The sequence below is a fragment of the Rhinoraja longicauda genome, chromosome 13 (genome assembly GCF_053455715.1).
Source record: "Rhinoraja longicauda isolate Sanriku21f chromosome 13, sRhiLon1.1, whole genome shotgun sequence".
Classification (NCBI taxonomy): Eukaryota; Metazoa; Chordata; class Chondrichthyes; order Rajiformes; family Arhynchobatidae; genus Rhinoraja; species Rhinoraja longicauda.
The window spans coordinates 5,381,807-5,407,670 of record NC_135965.1 but is presented as its reverse complement, the minus strand read 5'-3'; the positions used below and the strand labels follow the sequence as shown (position 1 = coordinate 5,407,670).

General features: G+C 42.6%; 2 protein-coding genes across 2 annotated transcripts in view; one reads left to right on the top strand and one right to left on the bottom strand.

The window, feature by feature from the left end:
• eif4e2 (eukaryotic translation initiation factor 4E family member 2) overlaps nucleotides 1–25,864 on the bottom strand; it is a 400,744-nt gene that overhangs the window by 58,663 nt on the left and 316,217 nt on the right. The window lies entirely within an intron of this gene.
• psmd1 (proteasome 26S subunit, non-ATPase 1) overlaps nucleotides 1–25,864 on the top strand; it is an 82,185-nt gene that overhangs the window by 2,581 nt on the left and 53,740 nt on the right. The window contains exons 2-10 of the mRNA XM_078410236.1: nucleotides 10,655–10,698; nucleotides 11,635–11,708; nucleotides 12,857–13,026; nucleotides 17,467–17,675; nucleotides 19,176–19,319; nucleotides 20,208–20,434; nucleotides 22,681–22,747; nucleotides 24,559–24,693; nucleotides 24,774–24,862. Coding sequence (XP_078266362.1) covers nucleotides 10,655–10,698; nucleotides 11,635–11,708; nucleotides 12,857–13,026; nucleotides 17,467–17,675; nucleotides 19,176–19,319; nucleotides 20,208–20,434; nucleotides 22,681–22,747; nucleotides 24,559–24,693; nucleotides 24,774–24,862 — 1,159 coding nt within the window. The remainder of the gene's footprint in view (nucleotides 1–10,654; nucleotides 10,699–11,634; nucleotides 11,709–12,856; nucleotides 13,027–17,466; nucleotides 17,676–19,175; nucleotides 19,320–20,207; nucleotides 20,435–22,680; nucleotides 22,748–24,558; nucleotides 24,694–24,773; nucleotides 24,863–25,864) is intronic.

The following is a 25,864-nucleotide window of genomic DNA, read 5'->3' as shown; positions in this document are numbered from 1 at the left end:
TATTTTGTCATATATTTAGGCCATCTAGAACAGAGATGAGGAAAATTTTTTCAGTCAGAGAGTTGTAAATCTGTGGAATTCTCTGCCTCAGAAGGTGGTGGAGGCCAATTCTCTGAGTGCTTTCAAGAGAGAGCTAGATAGAGCTCTTAAGGATAGCGGAGTCAGGGGGTATGGGGAGAAGGCAGGCACGGGGTACTGATTAGGAATGATCAGCCATGATCACATTGAATGGTGGTGCTGGCTCGAAGGGCTGAATGGCCTTCTCCTGCACCAATTGTCTATATGTTTGCATATGAAAGCTTGAATATTTCTCCTTGTAACTATAATCCAAAATTTCTAGCAATATCCTCTTAAATCTACGTCCTGTGCTCTCTCTTGTGCTATCACATACTTCCTGTAACGTGATGATCAAAACTATAGATTGATGTTTTAATTATGTTGAGTAAAAACAATTGCTAATTCTAGAAATTCAAATAAAAATGCTGGGCACCCAGCACGTCATGCATCATCAGTGGGGAAAGAAACAGAGTCGACGTTTCATGTCAAGATCCCTCCATTGGAACTGGAAAGTAGTAATATAGTTGGGATTACGGAGACATGGCTCCAGGGTGACCAAGGCTGGGAGCTCAACATCCAGGGATATTCTATATTCAGGCGGGATAGACAGAAAGGAAAAGGAGGTGGGGTAGCGTTACTGGTTAGAGAGGAGATTAAAGCAGTGGAAAGGAAGGACATTAGCTTGGAGGAAGTGGAATCGATATGGGTAGAGCTACGAAACACTAAGGGGCAGAAAACACTAGTGGGAGTTGTGTACAGGCCACCTAACAGCAGTAGTGAGGTTGGGGATGGCATCAAGCAGGAAATTAGAAATGCGTGCACTAAAGGTGCAGCAGTTATAATGGGTGACTTCAATCTACATATAGATTGGGTGAACCAAACTGGCAGGGGTGCTGAGGAAGAGGATTTCTTGGAATGTTTGAGAGATGGTTTTCTAAACCAACATGTCGAGGAACCAACGAGAGAACAGGCCATTCTAGACTGGATATTGAGTAATGAGGAAGGGTTAGTTAGCAGTCTTGTTGTGCGAGGCCCCTTGGGCAAGAGTGATCATAATATGGTAAAGTTCTTCATTAGGATGGAGAGTGACAAAGTCAATACGGAAACAATTGTTCTGAACTTAAAGAAAGGTAACTTTGAGGGTATGAGGCGTGAATTGTCCAAGATAGACTGGCGATTGATGCTGAAAGGGTTGACGGTGGACATGCAATGGAAGGTATTTAAAGGTCGCATGGATGAACTACAACAAGTGTTCATCCCAGTTTGGCAAAAGAACAAACCAGGAAAGGTAGTGCATCCGTGGCTAACAAGGGAAATCAAGGATAGTATTAAAACAAAAGATGAAGCATACAGATTAGCCAGAAAAAGTAGCATACCAGAGGACTGGGAGAAATTCAGAGTCCAGCAGAGGAGGACAAAGGGCTTAATTAGGAAAGGGAAAATAGATTATGAGGGAAAACTGGCAAGGAACATAAAAACTGACTGCAAAAGCTTTTATAGATATGTCAAGAGAAAAAGATTAGTTAAGACAAATGTAGGTCCCTTGCGGTTGGAAACAGGTGAATTGATCATAGGGAACAAGGAGATGGCAGACCAATTGAACAAATACTTTGGTTCTGTCTTCACTAAGGAAGACATAAACCGTCTGCCGGAAATAGCGGGGGACCGGAGGTCTAATGAGATGGAGGAACTGAGGGAAATCCAGGTTAGTCGGGAAGTGGTGTTAGGTAAATTAAATGGATTAAAGGCAGATAAATCCCCAGGGCCAGATAGGCTGCATCACAGAGTGCTTAAGGAAGTAGCCTCAGAAATAGTGGATGCATTAGTGATAATTTTTCAAAACGCTTTAGATTCTGGAGTAGTTCCTGAGGACTGGAGGGTAGCTAATGTAACCCCACTTTTTAAAAAGGGAGGGAGAGAGAAAACGGGGAATTATAGACCAGTTAGCCTAACATCGGTAGTGGGGAAAATGCTAGAGTCAGTTATTAAAGATGTGATAGCATCACATTTGGAAAGTGGTGAAATCATCGGACAAAGTCAGCATGGATTTACCAAAGGCAAACCATGTCTGACGAATCTTATAGAATTTTTTGAGGATGTAACTAGTAGAGTGGATAAGGGAGAACCAGTCGATGTGTTATATCTGGACTTTCAGAAGGCCTTCGACAAGGTCCCACATAGGAGATTGGTGTACAAACTTAAAGCACACGGTATTGAGGGTTCAGTGTTGAGGTGGATAGAAAATTGGTTGGCGGACAGGAAGCAAAGAGTAGGAATAAACGGGTCCTTTTCGGAATGGCAGGCGGTGCCTAGTGGGGTACCGCAAGGCTCAGTGCTGGGACCCCAGTTATTTACAGTGTATATTAATGATTTGGACGAGGGAATTGAATGCAACATCTCTAAGTTTGCGGATGACACGAAGCTGGGTGGCTGTGTTAGCTGCGAGGAGGATGCTAGGAGGCTGCAGAGTGACTTGGATAGATTAGGCGAGTGGGCAAATGCATGGCCGATGCAATATAATGTGGATAAATGTGAGGTTATCCACTTTGGCGGCAACAACAGGAAAGCAGAGTATTACCTGAATGGTGACCGATTGGGAGAAGGGGAGATGCAACGTGACCTGGGTGTCATGGTGCACCAGTCATTGAAAGCAAGCATGCAGGTGCAGCAGGCAGTGAAGAAAGCGAATGGTATGTTGGCATTCATAGCAAGAGGATTTGAGTTTAGGAGCAGGGAGGTTCTGCTGCAGTTGTACAGGGCCTTGGTGAGACCGCACCTGGAGTATTGTGTGCAGTTTTGGTCTCCTAACCTGAGGAAAGACGTTCTTGCCTTAGAGGGAGTACAGAGAAGGTTCACCAGATTGATCCCTGGGATGGCGGGACTTTCATATGAGGAAAGACTGGATAGACTGGGCTTGTACTCGCTGGAATTTAGAAGACTGAGGGGGGATCTTATAGAAACATATAAAATTCTTAAGGGGTTGGAGAGGCTAGATGCGGGAAGATTGTTCCCGATGTTGGGGGAGTCCAGAACCAGGGGTCACAGCTTAAGAATAAGGGGGAAGTCTTTTAGGACCGAGATGAGAAAACATTTCTTCACACAGAGAGTGGTGAGTCTGTGGTATTCTCTGCCACAGAAGGTAGTTGAGGCCAGTTCATTGGCTATATTTAAGAGGGAGTTAGATGTGGTCCTTTTTGCTAAAGGGATCAGGGGGTATGGAGAGAAGGCAGGTACAGGCTACTGAGCTGGATGATCAGCCATGATCATATTGAATGGCGGTGCAGGCTCGAAGGGCCTACTCCTGCACCTATTTTCTATGTTTCTTTAAAAGTATTTTAAGCTGTAGAGGTAGTTAACAATTCAACCTTCATTGGTAGGGTGTATGACCTACATGTTATGTTCATTTATGTTATTCCGAGCATAGCGCATCTATGTATAGGAGCAAAGAGGTCCTTCTACAGTTGTACCGGGCCCTGGTGAGACCGCACCTGGAGTATTGTGTGCAGTTTTGGTCTCCAAATTTGAGGAAGGATATTCTTGCTATTGAGGGCGTGCAGCGCAGGTTCACTAGGTTAATTCCCGGAATGGCGGGACTGTCGTATGTTGAAAGGCTGGAGCAATTAGGCTTGTATACACTGGAATTTAGAAGGATGAGGGGGGGATCTTATTGAAACATATAAGATAATTAGGGGATTGGACACATTAGAGGCAGGAAACATGTTCCCAATGTTGGGGGAGTCCAGAACAAGGGGCCACAGTTTAAGAATAAGGAGTAGGCCATTTAGAACTGAGATGAGGAAGAACTTTTTCAGTCAGAGAGTGGTGAAGGTGCGGAATTCTCTGCCTCAGAAGGCAGTGGAGGCCAGTTCGTTGGATGCTTTCAAGAGAGCTGGATAGAGCTCTTAAGGATAGCGGAGTGAGGGGGTATGGGGAGAAGGCAGGAACGGGGTACTGATTGAGAGTGATCAGCCATGATCGCATTGAATGGCGGTGCTGGCTCGAAGTGCTGAATGGCCTACTCCTGCACCTATTGTCTATTGTCTATCTCAAATTGTTTAAAGATAGAAGGACCACAAAGAGGTTAGCCTCTGGCTCTAAGCCTGGCTCCCGGGGGTGTTACAAGCGGTTGGTCTCCCAGGGGCTCCGCAGCCCACAGGGGAAACCACCGACCCTGTGTGACCGATGGGTAAGCACAACAGCCGACGCAGTCAGCGGCCGAACGTAAGAGCCGGCATACCGTAGCCTGCAGGGGATAGCGGCTAAGGCATACTCGGAGGACACAGTGAGCCGCAGCCTGCCGAACTGCAACTGCTCATCCCCCGAAAACCAGAGACCATGAGGGTGGCGACGGCAATGGACATGACTGGAAAGGAGTGAGGCCAGTAATAGTGGAGAGGGAACCGGGGTCAGGCCTACCGTGCCTTTGAGATTGGCTGCAGGAGGTGGATGGATGAGGGGAGAATGTCGGTTGCTGGTTGACCAAGGAAGGTGATGGCTGGAGGCTTGCAGCAGCCTGAGGTGTGTCTGAGTTGTGCACTGCTCAAAACAACTGGAACGTGGACTGGACTTGGAAAAAGATGGCGCCTCTTGCATGTGGGATCAGTAGACTATTTCTGTACAGTTGCTAATTGGAGATGGTAAAGCGATACTTTACTGGACTGTTTGTAAGAAAGGGATTTCATTCTGCATTTGCACTGCGCAACGGTGGCAATAAAGCACCATTAAACCTAGACTACTTAAGAAGTAGTTGAAGTTCCAAGGGGGCTTTTAAAACTGGATAAATGAGGTGTTAGTGAGGGTAGGAGGATAGGATGGATAAATGCATGGCTGAGGAGTCGGTGAAGGAGGCAGCAATGCAGAATTTTGGACCGTTGGGATCTCTTCTGGGCAGAAGCGACCTGCACGAGAGGGGCAGGTTACACCAAAACTGGAGGGGAACCAATACCCTGCAGGGATATTTTCTAGTGCTTCTCAGGGGGGTTGGAACTGCAGTGGCAGGGGATTGGGGACCAGAGCAGAAGGTCAGCAAACGGAAGGACTGATGGGAAGGTGGAGGTTATGAATGAATGAATATGTTTATTGGCCAAATATGTGCATGTACAAGGAATGTGCCTTGGTGCTCCGCTCACAAATGACAACACAAACATACAGTTAACAATTAAGAATAAAGCATAAACACACAAAACAATAAGGATACTCCATTACGGTCTAAACATGTGGGTGAAAATAAACCAGAGCAAAAAAGAGACTACAGACTTTGGTTATTGAGCAGAACTACTACTCGTGGAAAAAAAAAGCTGTTTTTATGTCTGGCTGTGCCTGCTTTGACAGTCCGGAGTTGCCTTCCAGAGGGAAGTGCTTCAAAGATTTTGTGGCCAGGGTGAGAGGGGTCAGAGATGATCTTGCCCGCTCGCTTCCTGACCCTTGCAGTGTACAGTTCGTCAATGGGGGGAGGTTGCAGCCAACAACCTTCTCAGCTGATCGAACGATCCATTGCAGCCTCCGGATGTCGTGCTTGGTGGCTGAGCCAAACCAGACGATGTTGGAGAAGGTGAGGACGGACTGAATGATAGCAGTATAGAATTGGACCATCATTGCCTGTGGCAGATTGTGTTTCCTCAGTGGCTGCAGGAAGTACATCCTCTGTTGGGCCTTTTTGGGACTGTTGGGACTGTGGAGTCTACTGTTGGGACTGTGGAGTCGATGGTGGCCCCCCATTTAAGGTCCCCGGAGATGATGTTTCCAAGGAACTTAAATGACTCCACACATGTGACTGTGGTGTTGTTGATGGTGAGTGGGGGGAGGGGAGGGGAGCTCTTCGAAAGTCTACAATTAGTTCCACTGTCTTGAGAGCATTGAGCTCCAGGTTGTTGCGATGGCACCAGGATGCCAGCTGTGTCACTTCCCATCTGTAGGCAGATTCCTCCCCATCCTGGATTATAACTAGGAATTCACAAATGAAGGATAGTCAGGGAGAGGTTGAGGAATATGGCAAAACTGACGGGCTGAAGTGTGTTTATTTCAACACAAGGAGTATGGCGAGTAAAGCAGATGTTTTGACAGGAAGGGGAGAGTGTCATAGCTGGTAGCGCTGCTGCCTCACAGCATCAGAGACCTAGGTTCCATACTGACACAGGTTTGATTCTGTCTATGGTGTTTGCACATTCTCCCTGTGGGTTTCCTATGGGTGCTCTGGTTTTCTCCCAAATCAGATTTGTGTGACATGACCTCCCATGTACAATTTCTTCTCAAGCTTGCAAAAGTGTCCTCTGATGTATGTGGCCAGGCCCGGGAGACTTGTCTACCTTCATATGCGTTAGGACCTTAGCACCCCCTTGAACATAATACTGACTGCCCTCAAGACACTTCCATTGACTTCCTCAGCTATCCCGGTCCTCGTGTCTTTCTCCACATTAAAATCAAAGGAGAAATACTCAGGAGGGGGGATCTTATTGAAACATATAAGATAATTAGGGGATTGGACACATTAGAGGCAGATAACATGTTCCCAATGTTGGTCCAGAACAAGGGGCCACAGTTTGAGAATAAGGGGTAGGCCATTTAGAACGGAGATGAGGAAGAACTTTTTCAGTCAGAGGGTGGTGAAGGTGTGGAATTCTCTGCCTCAGAAGGCAGTGGAGGCCAGTTCGTTGGATGCTTTCAAGAGAGAGCTGGATAGAGCTCTTAAGGATAGCGGAGTGAGGGGGTATGGGGAGAAGGCAGGAACGGGGTACTGATTGAGAGTGATCAGCCATGATCGCATTGAATGGCGGTGCTGGCTCGAAGGGCTGAATGGCCTACTCCTGCACCTATTGTCTATTGTCTATTGTCTATTGTCTATTGACCTTGCCCAGCTCTTCTGGCTCCACACAGAGTTGACTGCTTTGACTCGTGAGGGGCCCTATTCTCCCTCTGGTTACCCTTCTTCCCCTGACTATCTCCGACATCGCCCTCCCGTTTCTGGACCTCACCATCTCCATCACAGGAGACAGACTAGTGACGGACATTTACTATAAACCCACTGACTCGCACAGCTATCTGGACTACACTTCTTCCCACCTGGTCCCCTGCAAGAAGTCTATCCCCTACTCCCAATTCCTTCGTCTACGCCGCATCTGCTCCCGGGATGAGGTGTTTCACACTAGGGCGTCAGAGATGTCCTCATTCTTCAGGAAACGGGGCTTCCCCTCTTCCATTATAGATGAGGGTCTCACTAGGGTCTCTTCTACATCCCGCAGCTCCGCTCTTGCTCCCCCTCCCCCCCACTCGCAACAAGGACAGAATCCCCCTCGTTCTCACCTCCCACCAGCCAGCGGATCCAACAAATCATCCGCCAACATTTCCGTCACCTACAACGGGACCCCACCACTGGCCATATCTTCCCATCCCCTCCCCTCTCTGCATTCCGCAGAGACCGTTCCCTCCGTAACTCCCTGGTCCACTCGTCCCTTCCTACCCAAACCACCCCATCCCCGGGCACTTTCCCCTGCAACCGCACGAGATGCAACACCTGCCCTTTACCTCCCCCCTCAACTCCATCCAAGGACCCAAACAGTCTTTCCAGGTGAGACCACCTCCTCCAACCTCATCTATTGCATCGGCTGCTCTAGATGTCAACTTATTTACATCGGCGAAACCAAGCGCAGGCTCGGCGATCGCTTCGCTCAACACCTGCGCTCGGTCCGCATTGACCAAACTGATCTCCCGGTGGCCGAGCACTTCAACTCCCCCTCCCATTCCCAGTCTGACCTTTCTGTCATGGGCCTCCTCCAGTGCCATAGTGAGGCCCACCGGGAATTGGAGGAACAGCACCTCATATTTCGCCTGGGCAGCTTGCAGCCCAGTGGTATGAACATCGACTTCTCCAACTTTAGATAGTTCCTCTGTCCCTCTCTTCCCCTCCTCCTTCCCAGATCTCCCTCTATCTTCCTGTCTCCACCTATATCCTTCCTTTGTCCCGCCCCCCTGACATCAGTCTGTAGAAGGGTCTCGACCCGAAACGTCACCCATTCCTTCTCTCCTGAGATGCTGCCTGACCTGCTGAGTTACTCCAGCATTTTGTGAATAAAAAACTTCTTCCCCTGAATGTACTTGCAATATGTCTTGGGATTATCGTTAATATTATTTGCCAGTTATCTCCTGCCCCCTTTTTGCCCTCCTGATTTCCTCCTTTGATTTTCTCCTCCGTTCTCAAACCTTCTCCAGGGATATACTTGATCCCAGCTACCTATACCTGTTAGATGCCTCCTTTTTATTCTTGACCAGAGCCTCAATTTTCTCGTCACCCAAGCTTCCTAAAGCCCAGCTGCCTTGTCCTTCTTTCTAACGGGAACATGCATGTCCTGAACTCTTGTCAGCACACTTTTAGTGACATCCTACTTTCTGTACGTTCCTTTCCATGCAAATAACCTGCTCCAATCAACTTGAGTGAGTTCCTGTCTCATGCCTTCAAAGTTGGACTTGGCCAAATTTAGAATTTTAACTCGCGGGCCCATCCTGTCTTTATCCGTAACTATCTTAAAGCTAATAGAACAGTGGTTGTTGGTCCCAACAGGCTTATCCACGTACACTTCAGCCACTTGCCCCTCTCAATTTCCTAAGACTATATCAAGCATTGCCCTCTTCCATGTGGACCCTCTACATATTGCCTGAGAAAACTTTCCTGAACACATTTGACAAAATCTGCCACGTCTAAACCTTTTGCACCCTGACAGTTTCAGTCAATTTTGGGAAAGCTAAAATCCTCTACTATGACAACCGTATTAGTCCTGTGGCTGACTACAATCTCTTGGTATATTTAATAATAATAATAATAATGCATTACATTTATATAGCGCTTTTCATACACTCAAAGACGCTTTACAGGGATTTTAAAGAACATAGGGAAGTGAATAAATAGATAAATAAGTAAACGAACAGAGAAAGGATTTGATCTTCTAATTCCCGTTGACCATTTGGTGCTTGCAGTACACTCCCAACAAGGAGTGATCATCCCTTTCTTATCTCAGCTCCACCCATATAGCCTCACTGGACAAACCATCAGTTGTGTCATCTCTGACCACTGCCATGACAACTTCTTTAATCAAGCAACGCCTCCTCTTTTACCCCCACCTCTATCTCTCCAGTCGTATCTGTACCCTGGAACATTAAGTTGCCAGTCCTGTCCCTCTCTAATCAGTTTCTATAATGGCTTCATCGCCCCAGTCATGCATACCTATCCATGCCCTGTTTTTATCAGCCTTACCCATCAGGCCTCTCGCATTAAAATAAGTGCAGTTCAAACAAACAGTGATCCCTTGTCATTCTCTTGCGTATTCTGTCCACTAAACTTTCTTTCATCACCATCCATACTGATCTCCAGTCTCCCACCTGCCTTGGTCCTGAATAGGATCTCACCCCCCTGCCAATCTAATTTAAACCCACCAGTGTGGCACAAGCAAACCTGTCTGCCAGGGTATTGGTGCCCCTCCAGTTCAGGTGCAACCTGTCCCTCTTGTACAGGTTACCTCTGCCCCAGAAGAAATCTTAATGGTCCAAAAATCTGAATCCTCAGCCACATATTCATCTGCCCTATCTTCTTGTTACTACCTCACTATCACGTGGCACTTGGAAGTAACCCAGAGATCTGAAGAAGAGTCTCGACCCGAAACATCACCCATTCCTTCTCTCCTGAGATGCTGCCTGACCTGCTGAGTTACTCCAGCATTTTGTGAATAAATACCTTCGATTTGTACCAGCATCTGCAGTCATTTTCTTACACTGGAGGTCCTCCTTTTTTAATCTTTTATCCAACTCTCTATAATTGTTCCCCCCCCCCCCCCCCCCCCCTTGAGAATATCATGCAGCTATTCCAAGACATTCTGGACCCTGGCAGCAGGGAGGCAACACACACCCCTGGAGTCTCAACTGCTGCACAGAATCTCCTGTCTGCACCCTAACTATAGAGTTACCTCTCCCTGCAGTGCCTCAGAGCCAGGCTTGGCGCCACAGTCCTGCCAGGTACTGCTGCTCAACCTTGATAAGTCATCCTCTGCCGACAACACCGAAAAGATTGTCCCTGATTTGAAGGGAGATGGCCACAGGGGCCACATGCACCCCTTGCCTATCACCCTTTCTCGTGGTCACCCACCTTCTCACTTCCTGGACCTAGGGCGTTCTTTAAGGAGCTGAACCTGGACACAATTCCCAGTTCTCTCTCTCACTCGTGTGGTTTTGCACTCTTGCTGAGATGCATGCTCTCTCTGTAACTACCCTCAATAACCTATAAACTTTATGACAGCTTATCCCCCCTGACAATTCACAGATCGTTCCTTTGTACCCCCCATAGCCTCTACTTAAAATTAACATGTTCTCTGTTTCCCAATTCTGATGAAAGATCTTCAACATGAAATGTTAACTCTCTCTTCTTTTTCCACTGATGCTTGAGCTGCTGAACATTTTCAATATTTTTTGTATTTATTTCAGATTTCTAAAATCTGTCTTTTTGATTTATTTTCTACCTGGATAACTTGTTGAATAAGGCTGCTTGTTATTCATGATTTACTAGACTTAATTAATGTAATGTGCTAAATTGTTCCTTCTTAATTGCATTTTTTAGCCGGAATCATTTCGCTTCTGGATGAAAAAGAACCTCAGCTCAAGGCAAGTGCTTCATTTCCAGATAAACAATAGGCAAGAGTTGAGGAGTTCTGCATTCTGGAAATACTACTATATATTTTGACTTTAACACAGTAAATGTCACCTGATTTTGCAAATAATTATAATGTGAAACAAGTGTGAATATCTTGGGAATGTAGTCTCTCTGATACTCAAACCACAGCACTGCTGAAATAATACGATAATACTTTATTGTCAGAACAAGCTTAAAAAATTTCTTGCATCTCAGCAGCTCCACTTGCAACATCAACAAAGACAAAGAACGTAAGACAAAATCGAGGATACATATATTCACCATAACATTACAATCACAATTGGCAACGCATTCAAGACCCTTCAACATACGTTTGTCTGGGATTAAGTTCTATGTTTAGTTTCAGGATTGACAGGTGCACCAAAGAGTGCTTCAGTCTAACCTTATTAAATCTTGGTACAATTGATGGTAACAATTCGTATTCACTGTTCAGGACATGGTCGGGGTCAGAGCCAATGTTGTTGGCCAACCTTAGCATGTTATCGTGGTAGGCCGATTCATGGAGTTTCTCAAGGGGTTGACCGACGATCTTTGAGCAGACTTTCATTTGGTGGAGCAGTTTTGACTTTTAAAGTGGTGGACAAACACTTGTACCATGTAGTATTACAATACAAATTAGCATGACTTTCTAATTTAGGGCAATACTTGGATTGTAATGATTTATTTTGGCTTTTGAGTCTTTACTATCCATGAATGTTTGAGGTTATTGTTCTAATTAATGACCAGATGATCCTATGGTGTAAGGGTGTTAATGTAAGAATTGGATAGATCTGTACCTTTTGCACTCCAGTCTGAATAAAGAACATATAATTCACACTGTCACTTAAATTGGTTAATCAGCGTAATGTATTATGTGCCATTGCTTAATATCTTTTTCTCTGTTCTAGGAGTTTGCTCTGCACAAGCTGAACGCTGTGGTCAATGACTTCTGGGCTGAAATTTCGGAATCTGTGGTTAAAATGTAAGGGATTTGTGTTTGAATGTTTTTTCCCAGTATGTGACATCATGATTTGTTTTAGTAATCAGATGAGATGAAGTTAATAAAATGTGCGCAGGTTTCCCAGTGGAGTTTTTTTTGTATTCAAAATCATTTTAGATTTCAGTGCCATATTTTTGCATGTTTGTACATCTCTTATTGGTTTAACAGTTATATCTTTTAGAATGCAATTGTATCTTTGTACTCCAGTTTGCTGTGCCACTTCTAAAAAGGGTACCTTTACACTTTTAGTAAATCCGTCAAGTATCAAGGAAATAATCAGTCAGTTGTCTCCGCTCTCAAGGTTAATAGTGCACAAATACTAAAGAGATAGTGTGTAGGAAAGAACTGCAGATGCTAGTTTAAATCGAAGGACACAAAATGCTGGTGTAACTCAGATTTCTGACCTTCTAAACAAGGGTCTTGACCCGAAACGTCACCCATTCCTTCTCTTCAGTGATGCTGCCTGCCCCACTGAGTTACTCCAGCATTTTCTGTCTACCTTTAATACTAAAGAGATAATTGTTTTAATATTTGCCTGTACTGAATCACGGGAGCAAGAAGTTTATTTTGAAGCATTTTAAGTTTACTTTGACTCCTATGATATCATTAATGTGCACTTGAGCACTGACTGAACTCGCAGAATCACTAAGCGTTTTCCATTTTACCGCTGTGGATAATTTTCTTTAAACCACAGCACAGCAATATAGCAAGCTGCTTTAATGCAAATAAATTATGATTAAATTATAACTTCTGGTTAGAAGAATAATGTTTCTGAAGGATTAACAAGCATTGTAGTTGCACTCAATAGTCAAAACTAGGCTGGTTTCATTGCTCACAAATAAATGCAGAAGAAGAACATAAATGCAGAAGGATAACACTCTTGAACTAGCTTTCAAGAGAGAGCTAGATAGAGCTCTTAAAGATAGTGGAGTCAGGGGGTATGGGGAGAATGCAGGAACGGGGTACCTGTTGTGAATGACCAGCCATGATCACATTGGATGGCGGTGCTGGCTCGAAGGGCCGAATGGCCTCCTCCTGCACCTATTGTCGATTGTCTAATAGATTTGTATCAACAACACCAAAGCACCAAATATAAATATTCTACTTAAGTAAATTGTGCTTGTTTTTAGTGAAGAACTATATGAAGATGAGACATTCCGGAGCCGGGAATTTGCTGCCTTGGTGGCATCCAAAGTTTTTTATCATCTTGGAGCCTTTGAGGAATCATTGAACTATGCACTTGGAGCTGGGGACCTCTTCAATGTCAATGATGAATCAGAATACGTGGAAACCATTATAGGTTAGCAGTCTTTTAATTTTTATCCATGGAGTACTAATTCTACAAATTATGTTATGAAGGTAATTAAACAATAATAATTTTTAAATTTAATATTAAAGGTACACAGTAGTGGATCTTTGAGCTCTTGAACCTACTTTTGATCCTTGTAAATCTTCTCTGCACTCTTCCAGCTTAACACCACCCGATAGCAGGGTGACTCCAAATGTGGCCTTGTGCAACTGCAACCTAACATTCCTAACTCCCATGCTCAATACCCTGACTGATGAAGCTAAATGTACCGAAAGCCTTCTTACAATACAATACAATATATCTTTATTGTCATTGTACCCAGGGGTACAATGAGATTAGGAATGCGCCTCCCATACGATGCAATAATTTAAGTAATTAACAGCAACCCAACGAAACGAGACAATTGTAACAGTTTTGCTGCCTTGGTGGCATCCACTCTATCTACCTGCAATGCCACTTTCAGGGAACTATGTACCTGCACTCCTAGATCCCTCTGCTCTACAACACTTCTCAATGCCCTGCCATTTGTTGTGAAGGCCTTGCTCAGGTTTGATTTCCCAAAATCCAATACCTTGCATTTATCTGCATTAAACTCCATTAACCATTCCTCAGCCCACTTGCACAACTGATCAAGACCCTGCTGAAATTATTGACAACTACCTTTGCTCTCTAAGATACCACCCACATCCAACTCGTTGATATAAACCACAAACAGCAATGGGCCTAGCACTGATCCCTGAGGCACACCATTACTCGCAGACCACTCTTCCAAAAATCAACCTTTCTCCTCTGCTTCCTTCGATAAAGCCAATTTTCTATTATGTCGGCTAATTCCCCCTGGATCCCTGGCACCAGGGAGGCAACACGCTATCCTGAAGTCTCAATATGCTGTCACAGAATCTCCTGTTAGCCTCTCTATCTAACAAGTCTCCTAACACTATTGCTCTACCTGACATTATCCTCCCCCGCTGTCCCTCAGAGCCAGGCTCAGTATCACAGACCTGACTGCTACTGCTGCTCACCCCTGACTGTCATCCCCTTCAACAGTATCCAAAAGTGTATATCGGTTTTGAAGCTAAATGGCCACATGGATTACCTGTACTCTGCCGACACTATCTTTTAGTGGTCACCCATCTATGGTTTTCCTGGACCTTGGGCGTGACCTTGCTGATCTATGAAGCTCTTATTTTTCCGGATAATCCTGAGGTTTCAATTTAATTTATTGCTATCAAGTCAACTCAAGTTTATTTGTCACATGCACATACACGATGTGCAGTGAAATGAAAATGGCAATGCCTGTGGATTGTGCACAAAAAAGAATTACAGTTATAGCATATAAATAAAAGTTAATATAGAGAAGACAAAAATTAGTCCCTGGAGTTATAAAGGTTAACAGTCCTGATGGCCTGTGGGAAGAAACTCCGTCTCATCCTCTCCGTTTTCACAGCGTGACAGAGGAGGCGCTTGCCTGACCGTAGCAGCTGGAACAGTCCGTTGCTGGGGTGGCAAGGGTCCCTCATAATCTTGCTTGCTCTCAATCTGCAGCTCCTGATGTATAGGTCCTGCAGGGGGGCGAGTGTAGTTCCCATGGTGCGTTCTGCCGAATGCACTATTCTCTGCAGGGCCATCCTGTCCTGGGCAGAGCTGTTCCCAAACCAGACTGTAATGTTGCCGGACAGGATGCTCTCTACAGCCCCAGAGTAGAAGCATTGAAGGATCCTCGGAGACACTCTGAATTTCCTCAGCTGTCTAAGGTGGTAAGGCGCTGCTTTGCCTTACCCACCAGTGCGGCAATGTGCGTTGCCCATGTCAGATCCTCTTTGATGTGGACTCCCAAGTATTTAAAACTGCTTACCCTATCCACAGTAGACCCATTTATCTCCAGTGGCGTGTACGTCCTTGGATGTACCTAGGTACCGTGAAATGCTTTTGTTGCGGAAAGACAATACACGATTACAATCGAGCCTGCATTTACACTGCAGAGATACATGATGAGGGAATAATGTTTAGTGCAAGGTAAAGCCAGCAAAGTCCTAACAAGGATAGTCTGAGGACCACCAATGAGGTCATCCAGCTGTAGCTCCAGTTCCCTAATACGGTCCATGCGGAACTATATCACAGGTCTTGCTGAAGTCTCAGGATTATCCGGGAGAATAAGAGTTTCTGCAGTGACCTCCAACAATCACAGTCGTCGTCCTTTGTGCAAGACATAACCATAAAGACTGAAATCTTTTCACCGTGATGTTCTCTAACTTGATATTGTAATTGGTTAACTGCTGCCTTGATCAAATACAGTCACTGTCATCTTGTGTCTGGAATTTGATCTTTGGTCCATGATGATGATGGCCTGTTGCATCTTGAGGTTACATTGCATGTGTAGTTGTGCCATGTGTTGCACCCAGCATTTCCTTCTGCCCTTTCTATGATACCAGGGAAGGTTCTCCGGCATGGTTTGTCACAGTGGAGTGAGGGATAGAAACATAGACAATAGGTGCAGGAGTAGGCCATTCGACCCTTCGAGCCTGCACCGCCATTCAATATGATCATGGCTGATCATCCAGCTCAGTAACCTGTACCTGCCTTCTCTCCATACCCCCTGATCCCTTTAGCCACAAGGGCCACATCTAACTCCCTCTTAAATATAGCCAATGAACTGGCCTCAACTACCTTCTGTGACAGAGAATTCCACAGACTCACCACTCTCTGTGTGAAGAAATGTTTTCTCATCTCGGTCCTAAAAGACTTCCCCCTTATCCTTAAGCTGTGACCCCTGGTTCTGGACTTCCCCAACATCGGGAACAATCTTCCCGCATCTAGCCTCTCCAACTTATACTTGGCCATCAAATTACAGGTTCTGGACACGTATGTTTAAGCTGTTACTATTGGGCCATAGTACATGATAGGTGTCCAATTATTTTTCCTGAGTCTTTCCTATTTAACATGATGGTGGTACTACAGAAAATGATGGATCAATGTCGTCAATTTAAAGTTGTACCAGATATTATGGTTAATGCCGAAGCTGCGCTGACATTAAGTATAGACAAGACAATAGGTGCAGGAGTAGGCCATTCGGCCCTTCGAGCCAGCACCGCCATTCAATGTGATCGTGGCTGATCATTCTCAATCAGTACCCCGTTCCTGCCTTCTCCCCATACCCCCTGACTCCGTTATCCTTAAGAGCTCTATCTAGCTCTCTCTTGAATGCATTCAGAGAATTGGCCTCCACTGCCTTCTGAGGCAGAGAATTCCACAGATTCACAACTCTCTGACTGAAAAGGTTTGTCCTCATCTCAGATGGATGAAACTATAATTGGAATATTAAGAACAGGATAGGTCAATATTACATTTTGGATTATGTGTGGAAAGTTAAACATGAGCATAAACTGGCTATGTTAAATATTTTTTGTTAGTCTAGTGATTAGAAGATTTTTGCAAGTAATTTTAGAATTTATATATTTCTTATTTTTTGACTTGAGCATATTGTGCTTGAACCATATAAATCATCACACTGATATAATATTTTCACAGCAGTCATGAGAAAGCTCACATTTTGTCAATTTATGCCAAATTCAGGAAAGTCGGCACTAAGGATACAACCCTGCTAGAGATTAAGTTAAATATTATTCAAACTGCATTGATTATAGCAACTTGAACTTATGATGCTTGTTTGATGGAGGAAGACGCCCCAATATCCACTAATGAAGTCTGACGGAAATGGATGCTAAGCATACATTAAGGAACGTCAAAAACATTTGCAGGGCTGTGCAAAAATTTAGACAATTTTGAGATTGGAGAAAGTTGTAATGTGGAAATCAAGTATGGAGGTGTAATCTTTGCCAAATACAATTCTTTTGCCAAAAGATGTGCAAAACAAGTTGCAGATTGGGACAGGTTTGTAAGGCTAGAGGAATTGTGCACCTATTTGCACTAATCTTCCATTGTTCCTATTTTATTCTCCGTCAACATCCCCCAGATTCTACCACTCGCATACACACTGGAGGCAATCTAAAATGGCCAATTAACCTATCCAACGCACATCTTTGAGGCGTGGAGGGCACCAAAGCATCCAGGGAGGAAATTCACACAGTCACATGGAGAGTGTGTAAACTGCACAGCAGCAGCAGAGGTCGGGACCGAATGCAGTTGCTCGAACTGTGAGGCAGCTACTCTGCGAGCTGCCCCACCATTTTGCTATGAATTTATTTTGTCCTGATCAGTTATGTTTTGATGTTTCAACATTTGTCAGACAAGAAAAATGTACTTGTTCGACGACAGTATTTTAGCATGATAGCCATGGAATTGTTTAAATATGTTTACCAAGGAAGAAGGATTGGAAGCTCTGGCTCTTGAAGGCAAGGCAATGAGTAGTTGTGACTTTGTTGATGTCAACAAAGATTACTGCAGTTGAAACATTTGAATTCTTTGTTGCAGCTAAATGTATTGATCATTATACAAAACTTCGAGTTGAAAATAGAGAACTACCTGATGTTGAGGAGAAGAAACCTATCGACCCTCGATTAGAAGGTATTGTGAATAAGATGTTCCAACGATGCTTTGATGACCACAAATACAAGCAGGCAATTGGCATTGCTTTGGAGACCAGGAGGCTTGATGTCTTTGAGAAAGTGATTCTCGAATCCGTAAGTAATATAACGTTAGTGTTGATGAAGTGCTGCAGTTTTGTGCTTGTTTGCTACTTCATTTCCTTTATTGAATTAATAACTGCAATTTGAGTAAATCTTTAATGTGGAATTTCAAAATAGTGCACTGAAGTTTGTGATATATTTAATTGATTTAGATGAGAATATAGGTGTGCTGATTACTGAGTTTGCAAATGGCACAAACATTGGCAGAGTTGTGGGATATGAGGAAGGATGTTAAAGGATTTGGCGGGGTGTAGACAAGTTGGAAATGTGGGTAGAGAAACAGCAGGTAGAGTTTAGTTTAGTGACACAGCATGGAAACGGACCCTTCGGTCCACTAAGTCCATGCCAACTGCATTCACACAGCGAAGCCAAACGTATACTCGGCAATCATTATGGTATGGAAATTGCATTCTCCAATTTTAGATAATTAACCTACAACCCCCAGCCCTTTTTTTTCCTTTCCCTCTCTTCTCTGTGCCCCATCTTGTCGCACCCATTTCTCCCCTTCCCCTCTCCTACCAACTTACCTCTGGCTTCACAATTCACAACTCTTCTATTCTTATTTCAACCTTTTTATCTTTTCATCTCTGGCCTTTGTCCAATTTACTGCCTATCAAAAGTCCCCCTCGCCTGTATCCACCCATCACTTGCCAGGCTTTGTCTTACCTCTACTTTCTTTGGATAAATCTACATTTGTGTACAAGTCACTTATATGTATATCACAAACAGCAGAGGTCCCAGCACAGATATCTCTGACCACCACATTTCTCCAGCCAGAATACCACCCTTCTGCCACTAACCTCTGCCTTCTAATAGTAAGTCAGTTTGGAATCCAAACAACCAAGTCACCTTGGATCCCTTGAATCTTGATCGTCTCAATCTACCCACCATGAAGGACTTCACCAAATGCCTCACTAAAAGCATGCAGACAACGTCAATTAACCCTTCACCTATCACCTTATTTATCTCAAGAAAAAACTCAATTGTCAGTGAAACATGATCTGTTGCAGACAAAGCCATGCTGACTGTCCTTAATTATCCCATTCTCAACTAAATATGAGTAAATCTATTCCCGAGGAATCCTCCCATTGCTTTCCAATCGCTGTTGTCAGGCTCACAGGCATATGAATTCCTAGATTATCCCTTCATAAACCAACGAACAACATTAGCTACTAGTCCTCCAGGACCTCACATGTGGCTCGAGAGGATAGAAAGCTCTACTGCAATCTCCCCATGTCTCAGTAACCTGGGGTGGATCCCATCAGGCAGATGGGATCAATTTGGATCGGTATCATGGTCAACACTGAAATGATGGGCTGAAGAGCCTGTTCCTGGGCTGTACGATGTTCCATGTATTATGGTGAAATGAAGATATATTGCATCATTGACATTAATTAACATTTTTTTAATCATACAAGTTCCTTTTGGTATATCATGCCAGGGAAACAACATTAGTTGAATGGTGCCATATTTAACTCTTGTTTTCTTTCACAGAGTGACATCTCTGCGATGCTTGCATATAGTGTAAAAGTGTGCATGTCACTGATGCAGAATAAGCAATTCAGAAATGAAGTCCTTCGTGTTCTGGTCAAGCTCTATGTGAATCTGGAAAAGCCAGACTTCATTAATGTGTGTCAGGTAATACCATTTTCAAGTTCTGACCATAAATCGGAATTTCAGTTAATAATTTTGTAGTGCTTTTATAGGAGCATTTAGAATTGAAGTCAGCTATTCAAATTCATGAAAAAACAGAAAATGCAGGAAATACTATGATCAAGTAGGTTTTGTGGAAAGAGAAACCATTAATGTTTTGAGCTGAAACGCAAACTTGTTTTCGCTCTCCAAAGATGCCATGTTACATGTTGAGTATTTTATGTGTTTTATTTCAAATTTTGTTCATCTCATTTTTTTTCCCATTATGTAATTCATACATCACCAAATACTTAAAAAGATATCAGTTGCACTATGTTACCTCCCCATTCCTGTTTATAGTTGTTTTGGGCAGTGAGTAAATGCCAGTCAGTAGAATGATACTTATACCCATTCTCTCATCAGTCATATTTTATTAGCCTTGCTTGCCGACATCTTTTTCTGGCTAACTGTGTTATCTGTGCAGACACAAAATGCTGGAGTAACTCAGCAGGACAGGCAGCATCTCTGGAGAGAAAGAATGGGTGACGTTTTGGGTCGATACCCTTCTTCAGACTGTGTTATCTGTGTGTCTACTGAAGGGAATTAAAAATGTCCTCCATCATCTTAGTCTTCCCTATTGTAATGCACAGAAATCTATTTGGTTCAGCTGTGCTTGGCAAGAAGGTTTAGAAGTGGGAGGCAAGGAGATAAATCAGTGAAAAAGTATTCCAAAATTTCCAAGGAGAAATGACGGAGAGACAAGTTTTGATATAAAGATAACTTCAAGTTTGCTTTACATGCCAACAGAAGACACAATTGGGCTCTCACACAGCAGAAATGTTTTATACAGTTGCGGAAGGACTTGTTCTGACGTTTGAAATTTTGATTTTGCAGTGTCTCATTTTCCTGGATGACCCCCAAGCAGTCAGCGATATCCTGGAAAAACTTGTGAAGGACGACAACCTTCTGATGGCCTATCAAATCTGTTTTGACTTGTATGAGAGTGCCAGCCAACAATTCTTGTCGAGTGTCATCCAGAACCTTAAGACCGTAGGCACTCCTATTGCTGTGGTACCAGGTTCTACAAACACTGGTACTGTACCAACCACTGAAAAGGAAAGGTAAAAGCATGATATTTTTTCTGCCAAGAGTCATTGTTGATGCAGTGATTTATTCTACAATATTGTAGGGATGCTGATACCATGGCAATCCTTTCTGAACTTACTTTGATTTTACAAATATACTTACAGATTTTCCCAAAATGTCCCTATTTTAAGGAAACTATTTAAAATATATTTTGTTATTAATGGAATACGAAGATATCAGCCATATGCTTCTGTTAATGTAAAAGTAAACCCCAAGAGGTTCTACAGATATGTCAATAGCAAAAGGATAGCGAGGGATAAAATTGGTCCATTAGAGAGTCAGAGTGGACAGCTATGTGCTGAGCCGGAAGAAATGGGGGAGATATTAAACAATTTTTTTCTTCGGTATTTACCGAGGAGAAGGATATTGAATTATGTGAGGTAAGCGAAACAAGTAGAGTAGCGATGGAAATTATGAGATCAAAGAAGAGGAGGTATGGACACTTTTGAAAAATATAAAAGTGGATAAGTCTCCAGGTCCTGATAGGATATTCCCTAGGACATTGAGGGAAGTTAGTGCAGAAATAGCAGGGGCTATGACGGAAATATTTCAAACGTCATTAGAAACGGGGATGGTGCCGGAAGATTGGCGCATTGCGCATGTTGTGCCTTTGTTTAAAAAAGGTTCTAAAAGTAAACCTAGCAATTATAGACCTGTTAGTTTGACGTCTGTGGTGGGAAAATTAATGGAAAAGATACTTAGGGACAATATATATAATCACATGGATAAACAAGGCCTGATTAGAAACAGTCAACATGCATTTGTGCCTGGAAGGTCATGTTTGACTAATCTTCTTGAATTTTTTGAAGAGGTTACCAGAGAAATTGATAAGGGCAAGGCTGTGGATGTTGTCTATATGGACTTCAGTAAGGCATTTGACAAGGTTCCACATGGAAGGTTGATTAAGAAGGTTAAATTGTTGGGTATTAATAGTGAGGTTGCAAGATGGATTCAACAATGGCTGAATGGGAGATACCAGAGGGTAATGGTTGACAACTGTATGTCAGGTTGGAGGCCAGTGTCTAGTGGAGTACCCCAAGGATCTGTGTTGGGTCCACTGTTGTTTGTCATTTACATTAATGATCTGGATGATGGTGTGGCAAATTGGATTAGTAAGTATGCAGATGATACTAAGATAGGTGGTGTAGTTAATAATGAAGTAGATTTTCAAAGTCTACAGAGAGACTTGGGCCTTTTGGAAGGGTGGGCTGAAAGATGGCAGATGGAGTTTAATGCTGATAAGTGTGAGGTGCTGCATTTTGGTAGGACAAATCAAAATAGGACGTACAGGGTAAATGGTAGGGAATTGAGGAATGCAGTGGAACAGAGGGATCTGGGAATAACTCTGCATTGTTCCCTGAAGGTGGAATCTCATGTGGATAGGGTGGTGAAGAAGGCGTTTGGTATGCTTGCCTTTATAAATCAGAGCATCGAGTATAGAAGTTGGGATGTAATGTTAAAATTGTACAAGGCATTGGTGAGGCCGAATCTGGAGTATGGGGTGCAGTTCTGGTCGCCAAATTATAGGAAGGATGTTGACAAAATGGAGAGGGTACAGAGGAGATTTACTAGAATGTTGCCTGGGTTTCAGCACTTGAGCTACAGAGAGAGGTTGAACAGGTTGGGTCTTTATTCTTTGGAGCGTAGAAGGTTGAGGGGGGACTTGATATAGGTTTTTAAAATTTTAAGAGGGACGGACAGAGTTGACGTGGGTAGGCTTTCCCCTTTGAGAGTGGGGAAGATTCCAACAAGGGGACATAACTTCAGAATTAAGGGACAAAAGTTTAGGGGTAACATGAGGGGTAACTTCTTTACTCAGAGGGTGGTGGCTGTATGGAATGAGCTTCCGGTGGAAGTGGTGGAGGCAGGCTCGATTTTATTATTTAAGAGTAAATTGGATAGGTATATGGATGGGAGGGGATTGGAGGGTTATGGTCTGAGAGCAGGTAGATGTGACTAGGTCAGAGAAAGTGGTCAGCGTGGACTGGTAGGGCCGAACGGGCCTGTTTCCGTGCTGTAATTGTTATATGGTTATGGTTAATTATACTCTGCCAAAGCAATAACACATTTCTGCTTTTAATTACACATAGAAAATTAATATAGAGCATTGGGAATACCAGAGGCGATAAGCTGCAAAGATAAAGCTAAGCTAGAAATGATAATTAAATGAGCCAAGCTGTTAACATTTCTTTATCATTAATATTCTGAATTCTATCTCTAGTGAAACCATGGAGACAGAAGAAAAGTTGGCCAGTTCTCCAATAGTTTCCATCAAAAGCACAGAATTGGTGAGAGGTTAAGGAGTATTTTCTTATGTTTCTTGCACTGCTTCCACCAATCCATTTCTCCCCAGCCCCTTCCCCCTTTCCATGTTCATTTTTTCATATTACCTATTTTGGGAACTGCGATTTCTCCAATAAATATGAGAATTCTTACAATGATTACTGCTGTTGGGTGATGTTCAGAACTAATTCAGAATCACGGACTTTTTTTGTGAAGAGAAATGTTCACAATTCCTTTTGATCACTTTTTGCTTTTTTCAGTAAATTACATTCATGTAACCTTTTTACAGAAAAAAATACAGATGACAGATGGCTTATAATGCCAGGCTGCATTTTTTTCATTTTTTACCTTTTAAATTTTGATATGGCAGTGTATTTGGCACTAAAAGTGTGCAAATACTAGTGTGCATGAATCCACTTCGTGTAATCATAGCACAGCTGATGAAACTTGTTTGGAGAATTAAATTTTTATCTTAAGTGAAGCGTTTCAATTTAATCATGACCACTGGCTAGTAGATTACCCATGTTAATTAATTTGTAGCTTCAATCAATACGTCCCCAATTGTGAAAGGAATCAGAAGAATCAATTTTCAATTTTCTATGTTTCTAATGATTTCTTGACTGGGAATTTTTTCTTCTTGTTTCTTTAACTAACTGAGCTAAAGTATGCAAAATGTCTTTATATTTCAATAAGATTGCTTTGAATTTTGCATATTAGCTATCTAATGTTATTTACTTAGATTTCAAAAAGATATAAAACTATTGTCCAATTTGTAGATTTCAGCAGATGAATTTTAATTAACATTTTTTGGTTTCAATAGACAATAGACAATAGGTGCAGGAGTAGGCCATTCGGCCCTTCGAGCCAGCACCGCCATTCAATGTGATCATGGCTGATCATTCTCAATCAGTACCCCGTTCCTGCTTTCTCCCCATACCCCCTGATTCCGCTATCCTTAAGAGCTTGAATGTATTCAGAGAATTGGCCTCCACTGCCCTCTGAGGCAGAGAATTCCAATGATTCACAACTCTCTGACTAAAAAAGTTTTTCCTCATCTCTGTTCTAAATGGCCTACCCCTTATTCTTAAACTGTGGCCCCTGGTTCTGGACTCCCCCAACATTGGGAACATGTTTCCTGCCTCTAACATGTCCAACCCCTTAGTAATCTTATACGTTTCGATAAGATCCCCTCTTATCCTTCTAAATTCCAGTGTATACAAACCTAGTCGCTCGAGTCTTTCAACATATGACAGTCCCGCCATTCCGGGAATTAACCTAGTAAACCTACGCTGCACGCCCTCAATAGCAAGTTTCATGATGGAGCTTGTGTGTTATTTCAACTTCTTCAGTTGGCTTCATTTTTCTGAGTACAAGAGTGTGAAAACTAATCTTGATGCTATTTTAGTAATAGTGTCAGGCTGTTTGGCTGATGAGAATCTTAAATTGGTTATTAAGGTAAGATTTTAAGATACAAAACGGTAATTATCCCTGTAGAAAAGAGAGTGGGAATTTAGATAATTAATCATTTGTGGTATTATAAACCTGAATTTGGATTAAATAGTTTTTGTGCTATAATTTTTTTTTAGGGTAGTATGAATGAGGGAAATGACTGTTGGAGAGATTGGAGATCTAATGTGAATATAAACTTGGGAATTACATTATTTTCTAATTCTAGAATGAGTCTTCCTGGGGGATAAATTATGGGTTCTTTGATTTGCTTTATAATCCATATGAAGTGTGAGTGTATATATTTCATATAATTCAGATAAATGTGTGTTGCTTTAAAATGCTCTAATATTTATATTTTGTTTTTCAGACTTCAGAATCCAACTTGCATGATCAGAACACAAAAATGATAACAATATTAAGTGGTGAAATGTCCATCGAGTTACAATTACAGTTTTTAATACTAAATAACAACACAGATCTTATGATATTAAAAAACACAAAGGTAACGATAATCTAAATTTAGCATTAGAATTTGAAAAACTCATTTGTAATGTTACTGAATAAAATGTATCTATTTGCCAGGATGCAGTCAGAAACTCAGTTTGTCATACAGCAACAGTGATAGCTAATTCCTTTATGCACTGTGGAACAACAAGTGACCAGTTTCTCAGGTAAATGGATATGCAGTACAAGTTTTTTCTTAATTGTAAAGTTGTAAGATTAAACAAATTTTTGTTTTTGTTTTACAAAAATGACAATATATTTAAGCCTTTCTTGATTAAGGTATGAACCTTTTCATTAGTTCATGATGGAAACTAATTTCCGTTCATCTTAAGTGGGTGGAAAGAAGGGGCCAGAACTTCTACCGAGTTGATTAGCAATACCGGGCATGTGTTGTCCATGAGAGGTCCAACTGAGACAGGCAAATGTGCAGTTTTGCCAGCCATGCTGAGGAAATCTACCATCATGAGTCTAGTGAGCCCATTGATTGTCAATGGGGAAACATATACTGTGATGTGGTGGGCACATTCAGCCTAAATATCCATCTTTTGAGTTCAGATAAATTGTGGCCTGTGGCAAATGTTTGTGCAGAAGGCCAGATTTATAATCTAAAATACTTTTAGAGAAATACCGTTCATTGTGTCCAAGTGATATTGGGCAAAAATACGTCAAAGCTAAGTATTTCAAAACTAACTTTCATATCGTTTATGGCAAGCTTTCCTTTCTCTAGTTAGGAAGTTAGACACATTTACTGTTTGTTAGCTCGAATTCCATTATACTTTGATAATGTGTATGTTCCCATTTCTACCGGGTAAAGTATGGAACGGAAGCAATGGCAACTACAGTGAATCGAATAATCTTGCAGCCGATTATGCCTGTCCGAGCTCTTCAAATGAGTTTGATTGAAATTGCAACTCGTGTTATTGAGAAACCTGTGCCCACCAATAATGAACTCCAGTTGCACAATGATTAGACCAGTGCACTCGTATCTAGAGATGGAAGGGTACTACAAACCACCTCTCACACTACCATTAACTTGTTATTTTTCTAATTGTGTTTTGTGCAAATGTCTTTCTGTACAATTTTTTAATTTCCTTTTACTATCTTGCATGTTGTTGGTCAGCTGAAGATGTGGACCATTATAGTTGCAAAATACTTAATGTTCTGTGGGG